At 38.1% G+C, this 19,479-nt stretch overlaps 2 protein-coding genes across 7 annotated transcripts; both read right to left on the bottom strand.

Annotated features, from left to right (window-relative positions):
- Window positions 1–1,192: 1,192 nt before the first annotated feature.
- On the bottom strand, window positions 1,193–14,376 carry LOC129109247 (zinc finger protein ZFAT-like). Of its 5 annotated transcripts, none has more exons than XM_054621269.1 (24): window positions 14,217–14,376; window positions 13,456–13,611; window positions 13,062–13,199; window positions 12,480–12,614; window positions 12,134–12,247; window positions 11,880–12,002; window positions 11,701–11,768; window positions 11,134–11,222; window positions 10,888–10,977; window positions 10,445–10,593; window positions 9,758–9,849; window positions 9,402–9,550; window positions 8,429–9,326; window positions 7,962–8,088; window positions 7,594–7,826; window positions 7,163–7,244; window positions 6,801–6,920; window positions 3,935–4,108; window positions 3,758–3,846; window positions 3,477–3,615; window positions 3,111–3,217; window positions 2,210–2,297; window positions 1,970–2,067; window positions 1,193–1,892 (listed from the first exon to the last, which is right to left on the bottom strand). In XM_054621269.1, the coding sequence occupies exons 1-24, from the start codon at window positions 14,233–14,235 to the stop codon at window positions 1,692–1,694; spliced, it is 3,678 nt and encodes a 1,225-aa protein (XP_054477244.1). In that variant the 5' UTR covers window positions 14,236–14,376; the 3' UTR covers window positions 1,193–1,691. The 5 variants fall into 5 exon arrangements, with proteins under 5 accessions (XP_054477244.1, XP_054477248.1, XP_054477245.1 ...); XM_054621273.1 differs by having other exon boundaries at window positions 1,193–1,886; XM_054621270.1 differs by having other exon boundaries at window positions 10,888–10,974.
- Window positions 14,377–17,573: 3,197 nt separating this feature from the next.
- Window positions 17,574–19,151, bottom strand: LOC129109817 (protein tyrosine phosphatase type IVA 3). 2 transcript variants are annotated; one of them, XM_054621959.1, is made up of 5 exons: window positions 19,038–19,151; window positions 18,725–18,817; window positions 18,493–18,623; window positions 18,039–18,113; window positions 17,574–17,691 (listed from the first exon to the last, which is right to left on the bottom strand). In XM_054621959.1, exons 1-5 carry the CDS (start codon window positions 19,140–19,142, stop codon window positions 17,574–17,576), a joined length of 522 nt encoding a protein of 173 aa, XP_054477934.1. In that variant the 5' UTR covers window positions 19,143–19,151. The 2 variants fall into 2 exon arrangements, with proteins under 2 accessions (XP_054477934.1, XP_054477933.1); XM_054621958.1 differs by lacking the exon at window positions 18,039–18,113 and having other exon boundaries at window positions 19,038–19,142.
- Between the last annotated feature and the right edge of the window lie 328 nt (window positions 19,152–19,479).

Below are 19,479 nucleotides of genomic sequence, written 5' to 3'. Positions count from 1 at the left end.
CTGTGACTGAAGGAACATCAGTCAGATGATTCAAATGTATTTTATCTGCCAAATGAGGACCGACCTCTTGTACCTCTGATGACCATGTAGCCATAAAACAGTATTGAATATAGATTTATCATCTCATCACAGAGAGCCTATGCCAAAGGGATTTAACTGAGGAAGTCTGTCTGCTGCGGTCACATGTTGTTTCCTAGATTTTGCGCTCATCTTTTGTCAATTAATCTTTCACCAGAGTTTATATACTTCATGTGGCAACCTTCAGTTGCATCATTCACTATTCAATTATCATCTTTTCCTTTATTTATGTCAGATTGTGTATTCCACATTTTTAATGGAGCGATTCAGAGGTACAGTACCAGTCAAAAGTTTGGACACACCTTCTCATTCAACTACTTTGAAGAATCTAAAATATAAAACATATTCTGGTTTGTTGAGCATTTGTTTGTTTACCACTAATTCCATATGTGTTCCTTCATAGTTTGGATGTCTTCAATATTAATCTACAATGTAGAAAACAATAAAAATAAAAATAAAGAAAAACCATTGAATGAGAAGGTGTGTCCAAACTTTTGACTGGTACTGTATGCTTTATTGGCAGCAATTCCATTTTAACTTGCTATGCATAGTTTGAAATACAAATTTAAAGCACCTAGTCTATATATAAATCTACAAATTCTCAATCACATAGTCACATTGTAATTCTAACGTAGCTTTGTAAGGCTATCTAAAGGTTTAAACTTTTCAAGCTTTGATCATATTCAGACATTAATCATGTATAAATGTGAAAAACACAGTTTTACTTCCTGTCAATAACTACATTTTGCAGTCTATGGAATCATTTACCAAATAAACTGTATTTAAAACAATATCACGCATAAAAGGTATATATATATATATATTCCATGTTTGCTTGTTTATTAACTTAAAAGAGTTTGTTTTCATTCTATGCTGACAGGACTTCTTATTGAATAGCTTGGCGGCCACTGATTTCTTTTCCAGGCTTTCTGCAGTGTCTGTAATGTATGTTAATATGTCTGCTAGGATATTTTTGTGTGTCATACAGCACATTGTGAAGTCTAAGTTACAAGCAGAAACTACAATATTGAGATCATAATGCACGATGCCGCTCCTCTAAGAGCTGTGTCTTTTTCCTCTTTCTTTATTAGGATTCCACACTATAGCCAAATAAACACAACAAACCAAACAACTCATCTCATTAAATCATTAATAAAGTATGGCAGAGAAACACATCCTCTTTATTTTATTCAAAATGTTTCTGTTTTTCTACTAGAAAAATAAAACATAAATTGTCAAATGTGTGTCATAATATGAAAATTGTACCAAAGTTTTAATAAATTCTGCTAATAAAAAAATTGGGCAAACACTGAACTGAACTTGGAGATTTTATTTTTTTAGAAAATTAACTCCACGCAGTTCAGGACAAGGGTTTATTCAAATAAACTTTGTAAGTACAAAATATGTCACATAATCACACTAACAATTATTGCACTTATGGTTTTCATAATTATGAAGTGACTGAAAAATAAATCTGATTAGGGAAATTCTTAATGATGTCTTGGAAACATTAATTTAATCCTGAATGCATTGCCCATTGGTACATTTTACGTTACTTCACTTTTGTAAACAGATCTATTGAAACTGATCCCATCAACAATGATAAATCAGCACTAGTTGATTTCTACAGTGTGTTCCTGGACGTAGACGATATAGTGGTGAGTGTTTTCTCCCTGAGTGAGGACCGTCAGAGCCTCCAGGCCGTGTGCGTCCTCCACAACCATCACCTGGTTACCAGTTAGATCCCCGTCCGCATTCACCACCATCAGCTGGTTTGTGCACTCACCAACTTCCTGCTCGCCAGCCACCTGCAACTTCAGCCATAACTCAAGATCAACATTTTGCTGTAACCACTAATAATTTCCTGAGTATGTGATGTGGTGTTGTTTACCTGTTGTACAACGGTAACAGTGCCTGGAGCCATGGCAACCATGGAGGTGACGGCGTCGTGAGTCTCTGAACTGAATTCAGTGATGTGCTGAATATCAACTGAACATAAAGACACATTTATTGTAATGTGTTACATAGTACATACAATCCTCTGCATGGAATAACCAAAATAAAAAAAGTTTGGTCTGTTGGTTTTTCTGTATATCTACTGTATGTTTATCAATAGTGCTGTTGTTGTTACCGTTGTCCTGCAGCGATGCTACAGATACTTCTGTCAGCTGCTCTTCATCCTCCACAGGCACGAACTGGGCCTCTACTGTCTCACCCACCTGGATATTCATACAGATTATGTATTATCCTGAAAATACTGATTTGATACCTCCTACGAGCAAGTTTTTCCAGTGGGATTCCTATATCTGATATTTTAGCAACAGGTTTTAAGTTTCTAAACCAGAAATATGATTTTTAATGACAAGAGATTGGGACAGAAACAAGACAAAGAGTCTCCATCCATGTTAGCAGCTCTGTGTGGCTGTACTTTAGGCACAGTGTTGCTTTGAGGTTGTTGCTAGCATGTAAACATGCTCCCCAAAATAATGCCATTATGTTTATTTATAGCAGGTTTACTGTCTTAGTTTAACATGCTAACACTTGCTAATTAGCGCTGAACACAAAGTACAGCTGAGGCTGATGGGAGTGTCATTAGTTATGCAAACATTTTGGTCATAAACTAAAGTATTAGACAATATACATTTTTGATCTGATGATGGTGCTAGAGACAAAGTCAGGGTGTCACCAAAGTGGCAATTCACCCTGTGGGGACCATGAATTTACTGGATGTACTCTGTACCAAATTTTGTGCCAATATGTATACTAGATGTTGAAATCAGAACACTCTAACCCTTTCATGGAATAAGTGATTAGGTTGACCCTATGATGGTGCTAAAGGGAAAAAATCAGGGGATCACCAAAGTCATTAGAATGTATCCTCTGGGGACCCTGAATGTCTGCACAAAATGCCATAGCAATCCATCCAATAGTTACAAACATTGCCATCCTCAGAGCCACGTGTCTAGCAAGGCTAAAAATGACCCAATGCCTTTTTTCAGGATATCTAGTCTGTTCATGTTATAGCTGTTTACCTCCCAGGTGCCTTCCACCACTTTCATGCTGTGCTTGCTCTTCAGGTGGCGGTTCAGCTCCCACTTGGTGCCATACACAAATTCACATTCAGGACACTTCATACCACCTAAACACAGGAACACACACAATCTTTGTTACTTCATGCAGCCGAACACGCCTTTTGTTCTGTGCTGCTACAATCTTAAAGCAATCTTAGATTATTTCTCTCCTAGCATCAAATAGATTCTCACTCCTAAGAGTCTTCACCAAAATGCCACCCATACTACAAATATCTTTATCTAGTAGGAATGTCTTAGTGTGGTAAAATGTGAATTTAATAAAAAATGAAAAGTCTAGACATGGCAGTATGAGAGCAGAGATCAGACCTTGCTGTTTCAGAGCATCAGGGTTAGGCACTCCAGGTCCGGCATTCTGATATTTCTGATCTGGGTGTTTCATGTTGTAGTGTCGTTTCAGGGGACCAGCGATGTTACAGGAGTAGTGGCAGTGCGCGCAGCGAAATGGCTAAAAAGATAGAGAAAAGTTAATGCCAATGATGAATCTATATGACAAAACCACATTTGATACAAACTTTGATACAAACTCATTTTTGTCGAAACAATGACATGACATCATGAGTAAAACTTGTATGTGTTTTTATTCTGACCTTAAACTCAGCGTGTTGCTCCATGTGTCTGAGCAAGGATGGTTTTGAGACTGAGGTGAAGTCACACTCTGAACATTGAAACCGCTTCCCTGAACAAACCAAATACTAATGGTCCTTATATATGTCAAGCAGAATAATCAATTATGACATGGATAATAATAAATAAACAAAACGTACCTTCATCAGAGTGGCTTAGTCTGTGGCTTTTGAGTGTGACTTTAGATTTGAACTTTTTCCCGCACAGATCACAGAGGTGACGTCTCTCTGTGTTGTGTCGGTTCATGTGAGTCTTCAGGTTACTCCGACTACGGCCTGCATAGTCACACACACTGCAGACGTATGGTTTCAAACCTGCACACACGGACACAAGTGCGTACAAAGGTTTTAACAAATAAAACAGCAAAAAAAGCTAGAGAAAGATATATATTTTAGAGTTAAAGAATAACTGAGGTGTCGACATGCACTATGTTGAATGAAGGTGATAGGTCAAAATAAGATGGACCTTTTGAAAATTAAGTTTTGTTTAATAGTAATTACATTATCTGTAGTTTAATAAAATAACATGACATAACATAACCAACTACAAAATTACAGTAAAATAACTAGTGATATGTGCCTTCAAGGTCTAACGTTGTATAGACACAGCCAGCAGTGAGTTGGGAAGTGTAGCAAAATCTTAAATAGTGGCAGAAAGCTTAAAAAATAAAAAATAAAAAAATAAAAATATATATACAGTGGGGCAAAAAAGTATTTAGTCAGCCACCAATTGTGCAAGTTCTCCCACTTAAAAAGATGAGAGAGGCCTGTAATTTTCATCATAGGTACACTTCAACTATGAGAGACAGAATGGGGGAAAGAATCCAGGAAATCACATTGTAGGATTTTTAATGAATGAATTGGTAAATTCCTCGGTAAAATAAGTATTTGGTCACCTACAAACAAGCAAGATTTCTGGCTCTCACAGACCTGTAACTTCTTCTTTAAGAGGCTCCTCTGTCCTCCACTCGTTACCTGTATTAATGGCACCTGTTTGCACTTGTTATCAGTATAAAAGACACCTGTCCACAACCTCAAACAGTCACACTCCAAACTCCACTATGGCCAAGACCAAAGAGCTGTCAAAGGACACCAGAAACAAAATTGTAGACCTGCACCAGGCTGGGAAGACTGAATCTGCAATAGGTAAGCAGCTTGGTGTGAAGAAATCAACTGTGGGAGCAATTATTAGAAAATGGAAGACATACAAGACCACTGATAATCTCCCTCGATCTGGGGCTCCACGCAAGATCTCACCCCGTGGGGCCAAAATGATCACAAGAACGGTGAACAAAAATCCCAGAACCACACGGGGGGACCTAGTGAATGACCTGCAGAGAGCTGGGACCAAAGTAACAAAGGCTACCATCAGTAACACACTACGCCGCCAGGGACTCAAATCCTGCAGTGCCAGACGTGTCCCCTGCTTAAGCCAGTACATGTCCAGGACCGTCTGAAGTTTGCTAGAGAGCATTTGGATGATCCAGAAGGGAATGTCATATGGTCAGATGAAACCAAAATAGAACTTTTTGGTTAAAAACTCAACTCGTCGTGTTTGGAGGAGAAAGAATGCAGAGTTGCATCCAAAGAACACCATACCTACTGTGAAGCATGGGGGTGGAAACATCATGCTTTGGGGCTGTTTTTCTGCAAGGGGACCAGGACGACTGATCCGTGTAAAGGAAAGAATGAATGGGGCCATGTATCGTGAGATTTTGAGTGAAAACCTCCTTCCATCAGCAAGGGCATTGAAGATGAAACGTGGCTGGGTCTTTCAGCATGACAATGATCCCAAACACACCGCCCGGGCAACGAAGGAGTGGCTTCGTAAGAAGCATTTCAAGGTCCTGGAGTGGCCTAGCCAGTCTCCAGATCTCAACCCCATAGAAAATCTGTGGAGGGAGTTGAAAGTCCGTGTTGCCCAGCGACAGCCCCAAAACATCACTGCTCTAGAGGAGATCTGCATGGAGGAATGGGCCAAAATACCAGCAACAGTGTGTGAAAAGCTTGTGAAGACTTACAGAAAACGTTTGACCTCTGTCATTGCCAACAAAGGGTATATAACAAAGTATTGAGATGAACTTTTGTTATTGACCAAATACTTATTTTCCACCATAATTTGCAAATATATTCTTTAAAAATCAGACAATGTGATTTTCAGGAATTTTTTTCTCATTTTGTCTCTCATAGTTTAGGTATACCTATGATGATCATCTTTTTAAGTGGGAGAACTTGCACAATTGTTGGCTGACTAAATACTTTTTTGCCCCACTGTATATATAATATAATTAAATAAAGAAACAACCTGCTGAAAAATGAATGAGCATATTATACATTTCAGGGTTATTTGTTAAGTGGCTGTGCTCACTTAGACCTTCATCAACACCTGTGCAGGATTAATATCTGCCAGCTTCCTCAGCCTCAGGACGAATGTAACTTCAAGGTAAACAGCTCATCAAGCCAAGGATGTGTTTAAGAAGGGAATGGCAGGAAGATGGGTAGACTAAAAAGTCACTTCCTCAAAATAATACCTCATACATCACAGCTAATCTAAACATGGTTTATGGACCACTTCAGCTGGGCAAACCACATATTTTTGCAGGCTCACTCATTAGATTCCCCGTTAAACAAACATATAGCAAAGCAAAATGTACATGTTTCGACCAAGTGATCATTGCAAGAGAAAAACGGTTATTAAAACTGAAAAGACAGCATGTCTTAAAAACTTATGTGTTATGCCAGCAGCATACAAGTAAACAATTTAATCATTATTTCACGTGTGACTTGACCAACAGGCCAATTTACTTTTCCAAAGTCTGCAGTGTGTTTTGAGTCAGTCCATCCTCCTGGAGGGCAGCCAGGAGGAAGAGATAGATGGACCCTCAGGTCACTCAGTAATTAAGCAGTGAAATTAATTAATTAATTAATGAACCGACCCATATGTGTTTCTCCAAACATGTGCTGTGTGTATGTGTTTGCCGTTGTTAAAGGAAGAGGAATATCACACCTTGATGGGCCCAGATGTGCCGCTGAAAGTCACTGCTGTTCTTTAGGAAGTAGGAGTCGCAGTAGGGGCACTTCTCTGCACGTTGAACCATCAGTCCTTTACCCCGCGAAGGTAGTGTGTCTGTCCAACACAAGCATGCAAAAAACGCCCAAAATGAAACCACAACCTTGGAATTGTTTATTAAACTTGGCTATGTGACTAGCTATTTATTTCAGTCAGGTGTCACACAGTGAGGAATGAATAATACTCACACATACTCAGAGTGATTTAAAGGACAGATTTGAAACAAATAGATGGTGTGTGTGTTTTGTCTATGTCGCTATATATATATATATATATATATATATATATATATTCTTTACCTGGGTGGGATGTTTTGATGTGGTGTTTTAGTCTGTGCTCTGGATAGTCTTGCTGGCAGAAAGGACAAGTCACACTCTTCCCCTGTTTACAGCAACAAGATAAAGACAAAAAGTCCAATTTCACAAAAAGAAAACAATAGTCAATGTTGGCATACCTCAAAAACATTCCATTTTTAACCTCAAGGGTTAAAAGGGAATGTTTTTGTTTTTTTTAGATTGAATTCTATCAGGGCAGAATAATAAATTAGACTTTTCATGTACTTAATTAATCTAATATTTAACCAATTTAAAAAAGCTACCTTGAGTATTCCATTCTGCAAATACATTACACTGTACTGCAGATCAACTAAAATATTGATCATTCACATGTAAAGTTTAATTGAGTAAACACTGATTTATTTTTGTTATTTTTCCGGGTGAAGGCTGGTTACCTGTTCCTGGTGTGTCTTCAGATGGGCCTGAAGTTTGTATTTGTCAGGTGTCGTGTATTTACAACCAGGATTCAAACAAGGCAGCAGCAATCCGCTGTGCTTCTGGATCTGGTGCCGCTTCAAAGAGCTCTTGGTGATGGACGAGTAGCTACACTTTGAACAGTAATGTGAGTGCTCCTTAGTGTGTGTGCGTACATGGATGTTATAGTGGACTTTGTACCAGAACAGTTTACCTGTGCAGCAAAACAAAGGGCACGATTCAACACCCAAGCGGGACAGACAAAAGTATTACATAACAATAATATCAAAGAAAAATGAAATATAAATAACAGAATCACCCTCGTCGAGGGGTTCATCATCTCCCTCACCACAGTATTGACATTCCAGGTCTCCGTAAATTTTCCTAAGCCGTTGGAAAGACTCCATATTGAGCAGAGTTTTCTGTAGTGATGAGATCACCTGCTGGAACGCACTCTGATTGACAACCTCAGACACCTACAGGAAGAAAACAAAGAACATGTCAGACTGCCAGAAGACTGCTACCTCAGGAGAAGATGAAAATAGTATTTAAAGTTGAATTCCTCCAAGATAAGTTTTGTAAATAAAATAATAAGTAATATGGAGTCTGATTAAAAAATATAATAATTTGACTACATTATGCTCTTTATTGAGCAAAATCATTGCCTGTCATCTAAATAGCTTTCGATTGTTGGTTGGACAAAATAAGACAAACTAAGGCCAAAGGATTAATTGAGAAAATAATTGGCAGATACCTTAATTATGAAAAAGTAATACTGACATTATTGCCCTTCTTGAGTACCTGTAATTAACTTACACTCTCTGAATGTGGAGTTTGAGAATTTTCCTCTGAAGGTGCTGACGACAAAGGTGTTTGTGTGTTCTCATCAGCTGGTTGTGTGTTTTCTTGAGTCCTATTCTCCAACAGAGGTGTGTGACCGCTCTCTGGTGATGAAAAAGTTTGTGTATCATCTACAGCTGCAGGGGTGCATGTGTCAGCCGTGTTGTCCTGTGAGTTCGCCCCAGCTGTTACTTCATCCTGTCTGTCAGAGGGGGTTGTGGTTTCTGTAGAAATAGCTTGATGGAGCCGATCTTGGGAACCTTGATGTTCACCTCCGTTTTCTAATTCTCCTTCTTTCCCCTGCACATCTTCTGCTCTTTCACCCTGAGATTTACCTTGATCTTCCTCTGGCTCCCTAGCTTCGCTTGCTGCTACTTTCAGATGCTCCACTTCCCCATCTTGGCACTCCTCCCCTCCGACACCATTTCTTCTACCTTCTTCCCTCATCCTCTCATCTTCACCCTCCTGCTCTATCCTTAGCTCTCCCTTCATCTCTTTCTCTGTATCTTCCCTCTCCTCATCCCCCCACATGCCTCTTCCAGGCTGTATCAGATAGTAGCTGTTGTTGATACAGTCTGTGAAGGCCTGCTCCTGGTCGAGCTCCTGGTGAGACTCTTTCAAATGACTCCTTAGTCTCTGAGAGCTGACAAACTTCCCGTCACACACACAGCACATGTACAGGAAGAGGTGCTTCCTGACATGAGCAGCGAGTCTAGCCATCTTGGTCGCAGCATGATCACAGATGAGGCAGGCGAAGGGACGCTGGGGGCCGTGGACCAACAGGTGGCGCTCCCGCTCCAGCTGGTTCTTAAAGCGCCGATTACAGGTGGGACAGTGGTAGAGGAGCTGTCTGAAGCCCTGACGAGTCTTCAACCTGAACAAGATTAACAGATTAGAAGGGCAGGTGTGTCTGATAGAAGATAGGAAGGTAAAAGAATGCAGATCAAACCTAAGTTGTTGGTAGCTCTGGTTGATAGCAGGGTCTTTCATATTATGTCGCTTCTCAATGTGTTTCAGCAAGTTCTTCACATCCGAGTATTTTTTCTCACAGAAGCTGCAGTGCTGCTTCACCTTCATATGGACTCGCTCTATGTGGACCTGCATGACCAGAAACACAGAATTACTGCTGCAACCAGAACGACAGTGGAGCTGCAACCTGAAAATTGATGCAATCTAGAATGTAGAAACCAATATCACAACAGAGTTCACATTTTGTCTCAAATCTTGCATGTTATTACAAATTATACTATGGGTATCACAGTGCAACTAATAATTTCAAAAACAGCAATTAAGTAATGAGAGCACCTTGAGGTGTCCTGGGCTGAGGCAGTTGAAAGGACAGTGCTGACAGCTGAACTTCTCTCCTGTGTGCTTCCTCAGGTGAACATTCAGGTTGGCTTTGAAGGGAAATGCAGAAAGTAAGCAGCTTTTACAGGAATTTAAATTAGTTTGACAACTGCACGTTTTATAATTTGGTTAGAAGCCCTGGTCTTCTATATGTTTTACAAATACCTATCCTTCCAATAATTGTGTGTTGTTTGTTTGTCACTATTGTTTTATCTCACACAGGCACCGCTCTCTACTGGACTCTATGTGTAATACTCTCCTTCAATTATGAGCACACATTCAGCCACTGAAAATTTCCATAAGCGTAGCCTGCCAATCAGGATGTGTCTGCTAGAATACTTGCAGACACCACAGCATATAAACAAAAACTTGTGCCATCAGAAGAATTTAAAAGATTCTATAGTCACATTAAATACTACAAATAGGGACATATATAACCTGATAAATGTCATACCCTCCTCTCTTCCCGTATTTCCTATCAGCAATCTTGATTTACACAATATCATAAAGGCAAATTTAAAAATAATAATAATAATAAATTCCTACAAATTGTGACTTTAACATCTTGATTCAGTCCCACTCTTAATGATCAAGTAAATTTATGTGTGGCCTCTATAACAGTTTCTCTGGTGAGCCTAGATCTACCTTTGATGGCTGACGCGTAGTCACAGTGTGGACACTGGAAAGGTTTCTCCTTGGTGTGTGTCCTGAGGTGGGCCATCAGTGAGTGTCTGAATTTAAAGATCTTGTTACAGAACTCACAGGAAAAGATCTTCAACTGGCTCTGAAGTAAACTGGGAGACAGAGAATCACAATATGACATTTACCATTTGACCAATATCATTGAAGTTGCTATTGTGGCATTGGAGATTGTGGATGTTGCTTTAGGCTGCACAGATAACAACATTACAAATAAGGAGGCTGACAAAATCATTTTTAACTTCTCAAAAAACAGGAAAAACAAAGTCATGCTAGATTGTTAGAATAGAACCACATTTCTTACACAGGAGAATTAAGCTACACTCTAATTATACCTCCTTTAATTAAATCAATGTTAATACATGCAATAAAAAATATTCCTACAGTACTTTGTAGCATCTTGCTTGATAGAATATTCCTGGAAGCCTCTGCTGGATGCTGTTGTTGTTGTTGTTGTTGAGGACAAAGGGATCACACTGCTGACAGAAGATAACAGTGATATGGCAGACTACTACAATCAAAATTAGCAAAATTTGATTTTCTAAATCAAGCTTACTGACAATTCGTTATCATGACCATCAATTATGTATGACATTAAAAGCATTAAGAGAGATGGACATTTTCCAATATAATACCTTGGCTCCTGATCTGTTTCAGGGTTACCCTCGCAGGCAGTGGCTTCACTTGCAAGGTCTTGTGCCTGACTCTGGAAGACTGCAGACTGCTGTCCGCACAGACAAATTTAATAATTAATCACATGTAATAGTGGGATTCATAGATCAATTAAAATCATATAAATATAAGATAATACTCTTAAACAAACAAACTGCAACATTGTAACACAGAATCTTCACATTTTAAAACTCAGCTGAAATGCTAAAACAATGTACATTTTAGAAATGTTTTTTTTTATTTTGCTTTTGAACCTACATCCTAATGTTATTATTAAAACAGTGGGCACTGCACAAGAAGCTGTAAACAGTTTTTATAGATATATTCTTTGGTAACAACTGCTCACAGAAGGTCTGTGCACTATCCTTAGCAACTGGGACACAAAAAAAGATGAAAAGATTTGAGTTTGAGGCTTAAATCTCAGAATCTGGCCAAATAAAATCCCAACTGTCCGCCAGGCGTCTACAAGAGGTCAGTGAGAAATACGTTTAATTATTTGGGTGAACGTTTCTGTGTATTTCTGTGCTTACCTGAGGTTGGATGGCCGAAGACTCTGTCTCTGCTGAATTTTCCTCTACTGGAACCATTTTAGAAACACCTGTTGAATTAAAGGTAACACAAACCTTTTTAAATATGTCTCCTTCTGCAGTCAAGTCAGTTGTTAGCCAAAGTATAAAAGCTCGCACAAAAAAAGCTCTTTAAGACAAACCTGGAAGTGTTTCATCTTCAGTCAAAACAACACTGATGACCGACTTTTTGTTTCCCGTTGTTAGGCCTCCTTCTTTGGAGGTGCGGCTTCGATTGGTCCTTGGGTGTCTGACGCTGCCCACATCTACAAGCAAAAAAAAAAAAGTGTCAAACCGCTAGGATCCTTCAACATTTAGCAGGGATTTTAAAGCAGCAATTAAGTTTCCCTCCTGGAAAGAATTAATGTGAAGAAACCATGTCCCAAACTTAAACTACCTTTTTCTCTCACGGGTCCTGGTCTTGCTCGGTTTTGTTTGGTTTGGTTTGGATCTGCTCCCCCAGGATCCACACTCCCAGAACCCTCTATTGCTGCTACATCAGAAATGCTTCCTGTAAATAATAAGCTTGTTAATCAGAATCACCTGCATTGGCAAGTACAATAAATGTATGTAAATAATATTCTTCTGTGCTTTATTCCAACATCTGTAGTTAACGCATCGGTATTTAATAATCTATATTATAGATAAGATCATTCCAAACATGCTCCCTCAGGTCAACCCAACTTTGAATGCCTCTTTGGCAAATATTAACTCTGCTATTGCTGATTTGTTTCACTCTTCACCCTTCTCCTCTTCTTCCTCCTCCTCCTCCTCCTCTTCTTCTCTGAGGCAGATGTGTTTGCGGATCTGTCGTCTGTTGCTGAACGAGCGATGGCAGTCTCGACATTCAAGGCCCAATATCCCATCATGGCTTTGGCCTAGCAGAGGAAAAAAAAAAAAAAAGAGTCAGAATGGCAAAATCGGGAAACACAGTTTGTGTTGCAGAAATCACTAACAAATACAAATTTAATTGAAAAGAAACCAAACTCATGCTTAAATGCCTACACAACAATTAAGTTACTGTTAAGAAAATTTAGATTGCCAACTAGGCAAAAGCCAGTTGCCCAAAACACTGGGAGTAATATTTGTGAGCAGATAAAACTGAGATATCTCGTTTTTTTTGTCAATTGAACTGTGTGTCTGTTATAATTCAACCACTAAGGTGATATTCATGATTGTACTCATCCTTTCATCATTTTTGTAAAGTTTATCAACTTGTATATATATACAAATGAGCATCTTCTCTTGTGCAGAGGGTACTAATCCTATCTTCTGCATTAAAAAAGATAGAATTATGGGATAAATGTAAACGGCAAAATGACCACCTTTGTCTCCCTCCTTATTCCTTTCTTCTTCTCTTTGAACATTAGACTGGGTAGAGTCGGCCTTGCCCTCTGTCAAATCTGTGCGCGTCTTCTTTGTCGAGCCTTTCGGTCGTCCTCGTTTTCGCTTCGCTGGGCTCTCTGTGGGCAAACAAGACAGCAGAACAGCTAAGAAGATAACACTGGGTTCTTTTCATTTACTAAAAGAAAAACACTAAGATACCAAAAAAAACCCTGCTTATCCTACAAACACTTATTTTCTGTGTAGCATAAGCCTGATACAGCGTACGTCTTGTGTCATAGAACTCTGTTTTTATCTCCTCCATACAATGAAACAGATATATATATCACATATTATTTTGGGACAGTAATTCTGGCAATGACACGCTAGTCTGACCTGCCAACGTCTCCCCAGGCTCTCCTACAAGAGGCTGCAGAGCAATGATGATGTCATCAGGAGAATCCTGCTTGGTGTGCTGCTGGGAGCAATGGGCCAGCAGCTGGACGCGACTGGGAGAGAAGAGGTTGCAGAGCCGACACATAAACATGGAACCTGCTTGGAAAACACAGTGAAGAAAGGTGGCAGAAGGAAAAATGCAGAATAATTGTGTGTGTGTGAGAGAGAGAGAGAGAGAGAGAGAGAGAGAGAGAGAGAGAGAGAGAGAGAGAGAGAGAGAGAGATTGAGGACATTTGCGTGCTTTAAAGCAAAAAAATCGAATTTTGTGTCATTGTACCCCATTTCCCCATCTTCATATTCCAGACAGACAGTCTATTTAATCTAAGGTGACCCCTAAGGCTAATTCTATATTGATCAACAATTATTTTGCATTTTTCATACAATTTATATGGCCATAAATTCTAACATGGGACAATTGCTTAAATATTGATATCAGCTTGAAATAAACAGTAACATTTCTTTTTTAAATAAGGTCGATAATAAGTCCTTCTTGCATATCAATATAACGGTCAATTGCCACTTTGTGCATTCAGTTGGCTGTGAACCACGACAGACCACTCTCTGTAGACCACTTTATTGCAGAAAAGGACATTTGTAGATAATGTCTAATACTTAACACACCCGTTTATTTTGATTTGGCCCAAACTAACATGAAGACGCGACAAACATATTCGAGTTGAAGCCAGCCAAAAAACCCTACCTGCTTTTTGACCATCCATTCTCCGGCGTCCAAACAGCAAAGCAAAACTAATATATCATTGTATTTGATACATCATACGGCTACATTTAATAACTGAATTCGGATTTTAGAGCTTAATTTTATATTACGCACATTGAAATTTCTGTCGAATCTGCCACATGAGTCCTTCCAGACAGCGGAAGTGGACCGGATTCAGTGACGCTGTAGCTGGGAGAACAGCGCCCCCTGTGGTGGGATGACTGAACTGCGGCTGAGTAGCGAACTACAGAAGGTCACGATTTTTGTCAAAGAAACAAATATTGGCAAAGTATTTATTTCACTCACATCTTTAATATGTTGACTATTGTTTTATTCTCTTTATTTAATGTTTCATTCTCTTTATTTAATGTTTTATTTTCTTTATTTAATGTTTTATTATCTTTATTTAATGTTTCATTTTCTTTATTTAATGTTTCATTTTCTTTATTTAATGTTTTATTCTCTTTATTTAATGTTTTAATATCTTTATTTAATGTTTTATTCTATTTATTTAATGTTTCATTATCTTTATTTAATGTTTTATTTTCTTTACGTGTTGGTCACAGTCGCGGTGCAGCAAGCTTAAGCACTCTTGTCATACACTTTAAGTATTTTAGTTTAAGTTGAGGGGGTAATACAGTAGTAATATTGTTTCTAATATAACATTTATCTTGGTTGCACGGTGCAAGAAGTACAGACCATCTATGGCACAGTGTGGTTAACGGGGGACTGTAAAAACATAAAGAATGTAATGTCATTTTACAGGAAATAACTATATTATGGCTTAAAATGTCTGATATCTAAGTACAGAGAAAATATTCTCTTTTACTAAATAAACATTTACTTAAAATGGAAAATCATTACACATATTGAATTTGGAATTTTAAGAATGCATTACAGTATTACAGGCCAAAATAAAAATGATCACAAGGTCAATAAGAATAATAATGATTTGAGAAAGTGCAGCCAAATTAGTTTCATCGAAATAGAGACACAGAACAGACATGACACAGTTTTAAAGGCAGATTATAGACAGGATAGCTCCTATTAATGTTTTTATTTTAGAAATACAAATAAGCCTCTAGGTGGTAGTCGAGTACACTGAATTATCCTTTAGGGCCTTAAATACCTGCTTCCTACAAGGCAGCGCAAGCACTTGCAAACTCAAAGTTAGATGGTCAGAACAAGTGAAATGTTCACTTGTTCACACAAGTAATAGTACAATTTAATGAAATACTGAAGTTTAGGGAAAAGTTATACTATAAATGTTCATGTTTTGATGCTAAAGCTACCTAAACAATGTTTATTTCACAAGCAACAAGGAACTGAAATAGTTTTGGTTTAGGTTGGAATGTATATGCTTCATACTGTCTCGTCATATTAGATGCCTGATAACTGCTCTTTTTTTATAATTTCCAGCAGAATGGAACTTACTAAGGCTGCAAAACAGGGATCATATTGGCACATTAAAACATTCAGATAATTTAATGAACAACTTTTAAAATATAAGGACAATGACAAACCCTTTATTAAACAGTGCAAGAATTTACAGACATACAGACATTTACAGCATTTTTTTTTACATTAAAAAAGTGTCAGCTCAGGCCAGTCCCAATGATTAACAATGGCCAAAGACTAAAAAACGAACACACATACATGTTCAAACAAACACATGAACAAGTAAACTGTAGCCAATCTGTTAAGCTTTCAGGTAAAGATGGTAGATTATCTTTTCTCCCTCCTTCTTTACCTCAGTTTTACACCCTCTGCTTTCATTTCTTTCTGATAAATTGTTTTCATGACATCAGATGGTAAGGGGACTATCACAAGCAATTGACTAATCCATAAAAGGTGTATGGTCTATTATCAGACCATAAACTGAAGCCATTGGTTACATGCCTCATTTAGGATCGATACAAATTAATAAGTAAATTCCACCCCACAAGAAAATACGTATAAGTTACTGTCACCTAGTCTAAATGATGCCCAGCATTATTTTGACCAATATCTCAATTTACCCATACATCATCCATGGATTATAACTGAGAGACTGATAAAATGAAAATGACTCCCTGACACATAAACATAAAAACATTTTGTCATACCTGCAATGATTTTAATTTCTTTGCAAACTTTTTTTAATCAATGTATTGGAGTGGCTTACCCTGACCTATAGGAGAATAAAAGAGATACCTCATTTAATAATATTTACAAGTAGTTTACATCTCTCCGTCATTTTAGAATGTGTGTAATGTATCATTACTGCAAAATTATTAACAATTCCTTTTTTTTATAATACATATTTACTTTAAACCTGGATTCAAATCAGCTGCTGCTGACAAAGATGTTTTCTTCTGTGGGTGTCAGTAAACAGAGCATAATATAATGCACACACTGATATGTAAACACATAACTTGAGAACAATGAAGTAATATTAAAACGGCAACTGTGAGAAAACCAAATGAAGACCTTATGTATACCAAATTTGCTTCATCTAGCATTTTAGAAGCTGATTTTCATTCTGATCATGCAGAAAATGCAGGGATAAAAATGAGCCCTTATATCTGCAGTTACTCTAAGAACAGACACCAACAGGAATAATGTAAAAGAAAGGGTCATCTTAGAGTATAGACACTAATTCTCAATAAAAACACTGAGCTGCTAAAATGATTTTAATCCTGTGTTTCAGTGTGTTATGGTTTTGCTATTGTTTGAAAAGTGTCTCAAGTGTTTTTCATACCATAAAACCATTTCACAGAAATACTGCATGTAATTATTAAATAGCTGTACCAAATAATGAAAGTTCAATGGTATTTTCACAAAGATATTTTGTATGATTTAAGGTTTCACAGGCCAATACATCAGGTATATTTTAGTAAATCAGCTACACCAAATCTGTGTAGATGTCCCCATAGGAAGACACTATGGATTTGTTTTATTGAAAATTTCAACCTGATTCACAAGCCTCAACACACCTTTGTATATTTTGTCTCTACAAAATGTAACTTATGTGATTTTCTCTCCCTTGCCCCCCATCTTTGCCATATCTTTCTTCACTGTAATCTATCTCTCAAATCTCAAAATCTATCTCGAAGCAAACATTCCAATAAATTAATCAAGAAATCATCACAAACAAAGGGACAAAGATGGTGTTCTACTTTAACTGCTGTCAAAATTTCACAGGGTACACACGGACCAATTAGGCCTGTATACAGAATTTAGTGTTTGTGACAGTGACACAAGGCTTGAACGATTGGATTCCTGAGAGCATTTGTCGAGGATCACAAGATGTCTGTGTTGTTTGTGTTTGTGTGTGTGTGTGTGTGTGTGTGTGTGTGTTCACATTGTGCAACATTTGTTCTTGTGTGCATGAGAGTCTTTGAAACGGAGTCTATGCTTAGATCGGTATTTCTCCAGGTAGGTTAGCTGTTTACTGTTGATGGCTCCACGACGCTTCCTGAGACACACATAAAGACACACAATGTATGATGCAAGTCAATGGTATAACACCTCTCGATTAACCTTATTTCACAATCAAGATCTGGATTCAACTGGCTCTTTAGTGTGCGTTCCTTCTTCGATACCAACACCAGATGGCACCAAAGAAAAATTCCAGTGCATAAATTGTAGTTGTGTTGTAAAGATGATTTCCTAAACTATGTAAAGCCCTTATCATATTACACAAATCTTTCTGTTGTACAATCTATCAAAATCACAATAAGCAGTGTTTTTGTTTAGTGTTGTTTATTTGTTTTATATTTTTCTTTTCTGCATGATGAGGATGTAAGATACAAATGTACTCACTGTCTGATGAGTTGAATAGCATCTTCATACTTCATCCCACTCTCTATCAGAGCCAGAGCAACCAGCACAGGAGCCCTGTATGCGTGCATAAACACACAAGCACACACAGAGTCACATACATGTCTGTTGAGACTGATGTCTGAGTAAAAATAGCGACAGTTTATCCGCATCTTTAAAATAGTTTCAGTAATGCTGTATTATAAAACAATCAGCTCCTGTAAACTAGAATCTTTTATCATCCAATTATGTTGTTGTGTACTTAATTATCATACATATTGGACAACAACTATAGAGAGACTGTAATCCAACCTGTCTGACCTTATTTTACCAGAAACATGAATCTCTCTCTAAATGTTAATCCCTGTTGTGCATGTGTGTGTGCGTCTCCCTCTCTTGGATTCAGATCAAATACAATCAAAATAACATTAATGCTTTTTTGCCGTGTGTCTCTCACCTCCCGAGTCCAGCCACACAGTGAACTGCAACACAGCATCCTGGTTCCTCCTGAAACTTCTTTTTCAGCAGACTCAGCCAATCATCAACCAGCTTACCTGGGGGCGGGGCTCCATCATCAAACGGCCAATCCTGAAAGAAATGCAGAACAGTTGCAGTACTTCTGGCACTCTATGTTTTGGTTTTGTCATACTAACTTTGAGTTTAAATGCTGTGTGTGTTTTTGTACTCACCACCACAGTGATGCCGTCTTTCTCCAGCGGTGTTTTGTCATAGGTGATATCACAGACGCGAACAACTGTGGTGGCACCGAAGTTCTTCAGGTCCTGAAAGTGACGACAGAAGTAGGAAATAAATTTCAAAACAAAGCCAAAAATCGCGTGGATCAATACAATTCAATTTTTCTTTGTTGTTTCAGTTTGCATGTCAACAGTAAGGGAAACATGCAGTTTATACATTAGGTATGTGCTTGTGTACGTGTTTATCTTTATGAAGCTTTTCAGTGTACTAACAGGGACTGTCAACACACAGACACATGTTTCTTACCTCTATGAAGGAGCCGAGTGTGCTGTCTGTGGGGTTGTGTGTGATGAGGAATCTCATGTTCTTGTGGCACAGTTCCACTGGAGCTGGACGGTTCATGTTGGCCATCGTGACCTTGGATATCCCAGGTTGACCTGTGACCTTTTAATGTTGGGGAGAAATGTACGGTTTTTAACAAGAAATAAATGATGTCAGATTTTTTTGCCAAATTTTGTGCCGATTTTTAAGCTCCTTAGACATTTACTCATAAAACACAAAACATGACACCACATGAAGTTGTCCCCAGAAGGTCTTGTAGAGCTTTAACAAAGTTAAAAATGTGTTTTGCTGACTACAAGCCTTGCAGTTTGTGAGATTTCTCAATAATTTCCCATTAAACATCACCACTGTATCTTTGACACCAAGAGGCAATTTCAGGAAAGACGTTTGACAATTCACAGTAGGA

This window comes from Anoplopoma fimbria, chromosome 20, assembly GCF_027596085.1.
Source record: "Anoplopoma fimbria isolate UVic2021 breed Golden Eagle Sablefish chromosome 20, Afim_UVic_2022, whole genome shotgun sequence".
Classification (NCBI taxonomy): domain Eukaryota; kingdom Metazoa; phylum Chordata; class Actinopteri; order Perciformes; family Anoplopomatidae; genus Anoplopoma; species Anoplopoma fimbria.
Note: the sequence above shows the minus strand (reverse complement) of the source record. Positions and strands in the feature narration are given on the sequence as shown.

Bases quoted from the DNA above. Each gene is read 5' to 3' on its own strand.
- LOC129109247 (XM_054621269.1), bottom strand. The intron at 12,248-12,479 runs GTGAAGAGTGAA...TATTATTTACAG, and splicing joins GGAGGAAGAAGAGGAGAAGG to GAAGCATTTCTGATGTAGCA. The intron at 4,109-6,800 runs GTGTGATATTCC...CCGTGTGTGCAG, and splicing joins GCACATCTGGGCCCATCAAG to GTTTGAAACCATACGTCTGC.
- LOC129109817 (XM_054621959.1), bottom strand. From the start codon at position 19,142: ATGGCCAACATGAACCGTCCAGCTCCAGTGGAACTGTGCCACAAGAAC. The intron at 18,624-18,724 runs GTGAGTACAAAA...CATTTCTTTCAG, and splicing joins AAGACGGCATCACTGTGGTG to GATTGGCCGTTTGATGATGG. The intron at 17,692-18,038 runs GTGAGTACATTT...TGTGTGTCTCAG, and splicing joins GCTATTCAACTCATCAGACA to GAAGCGTCGTGGAGCCATCA.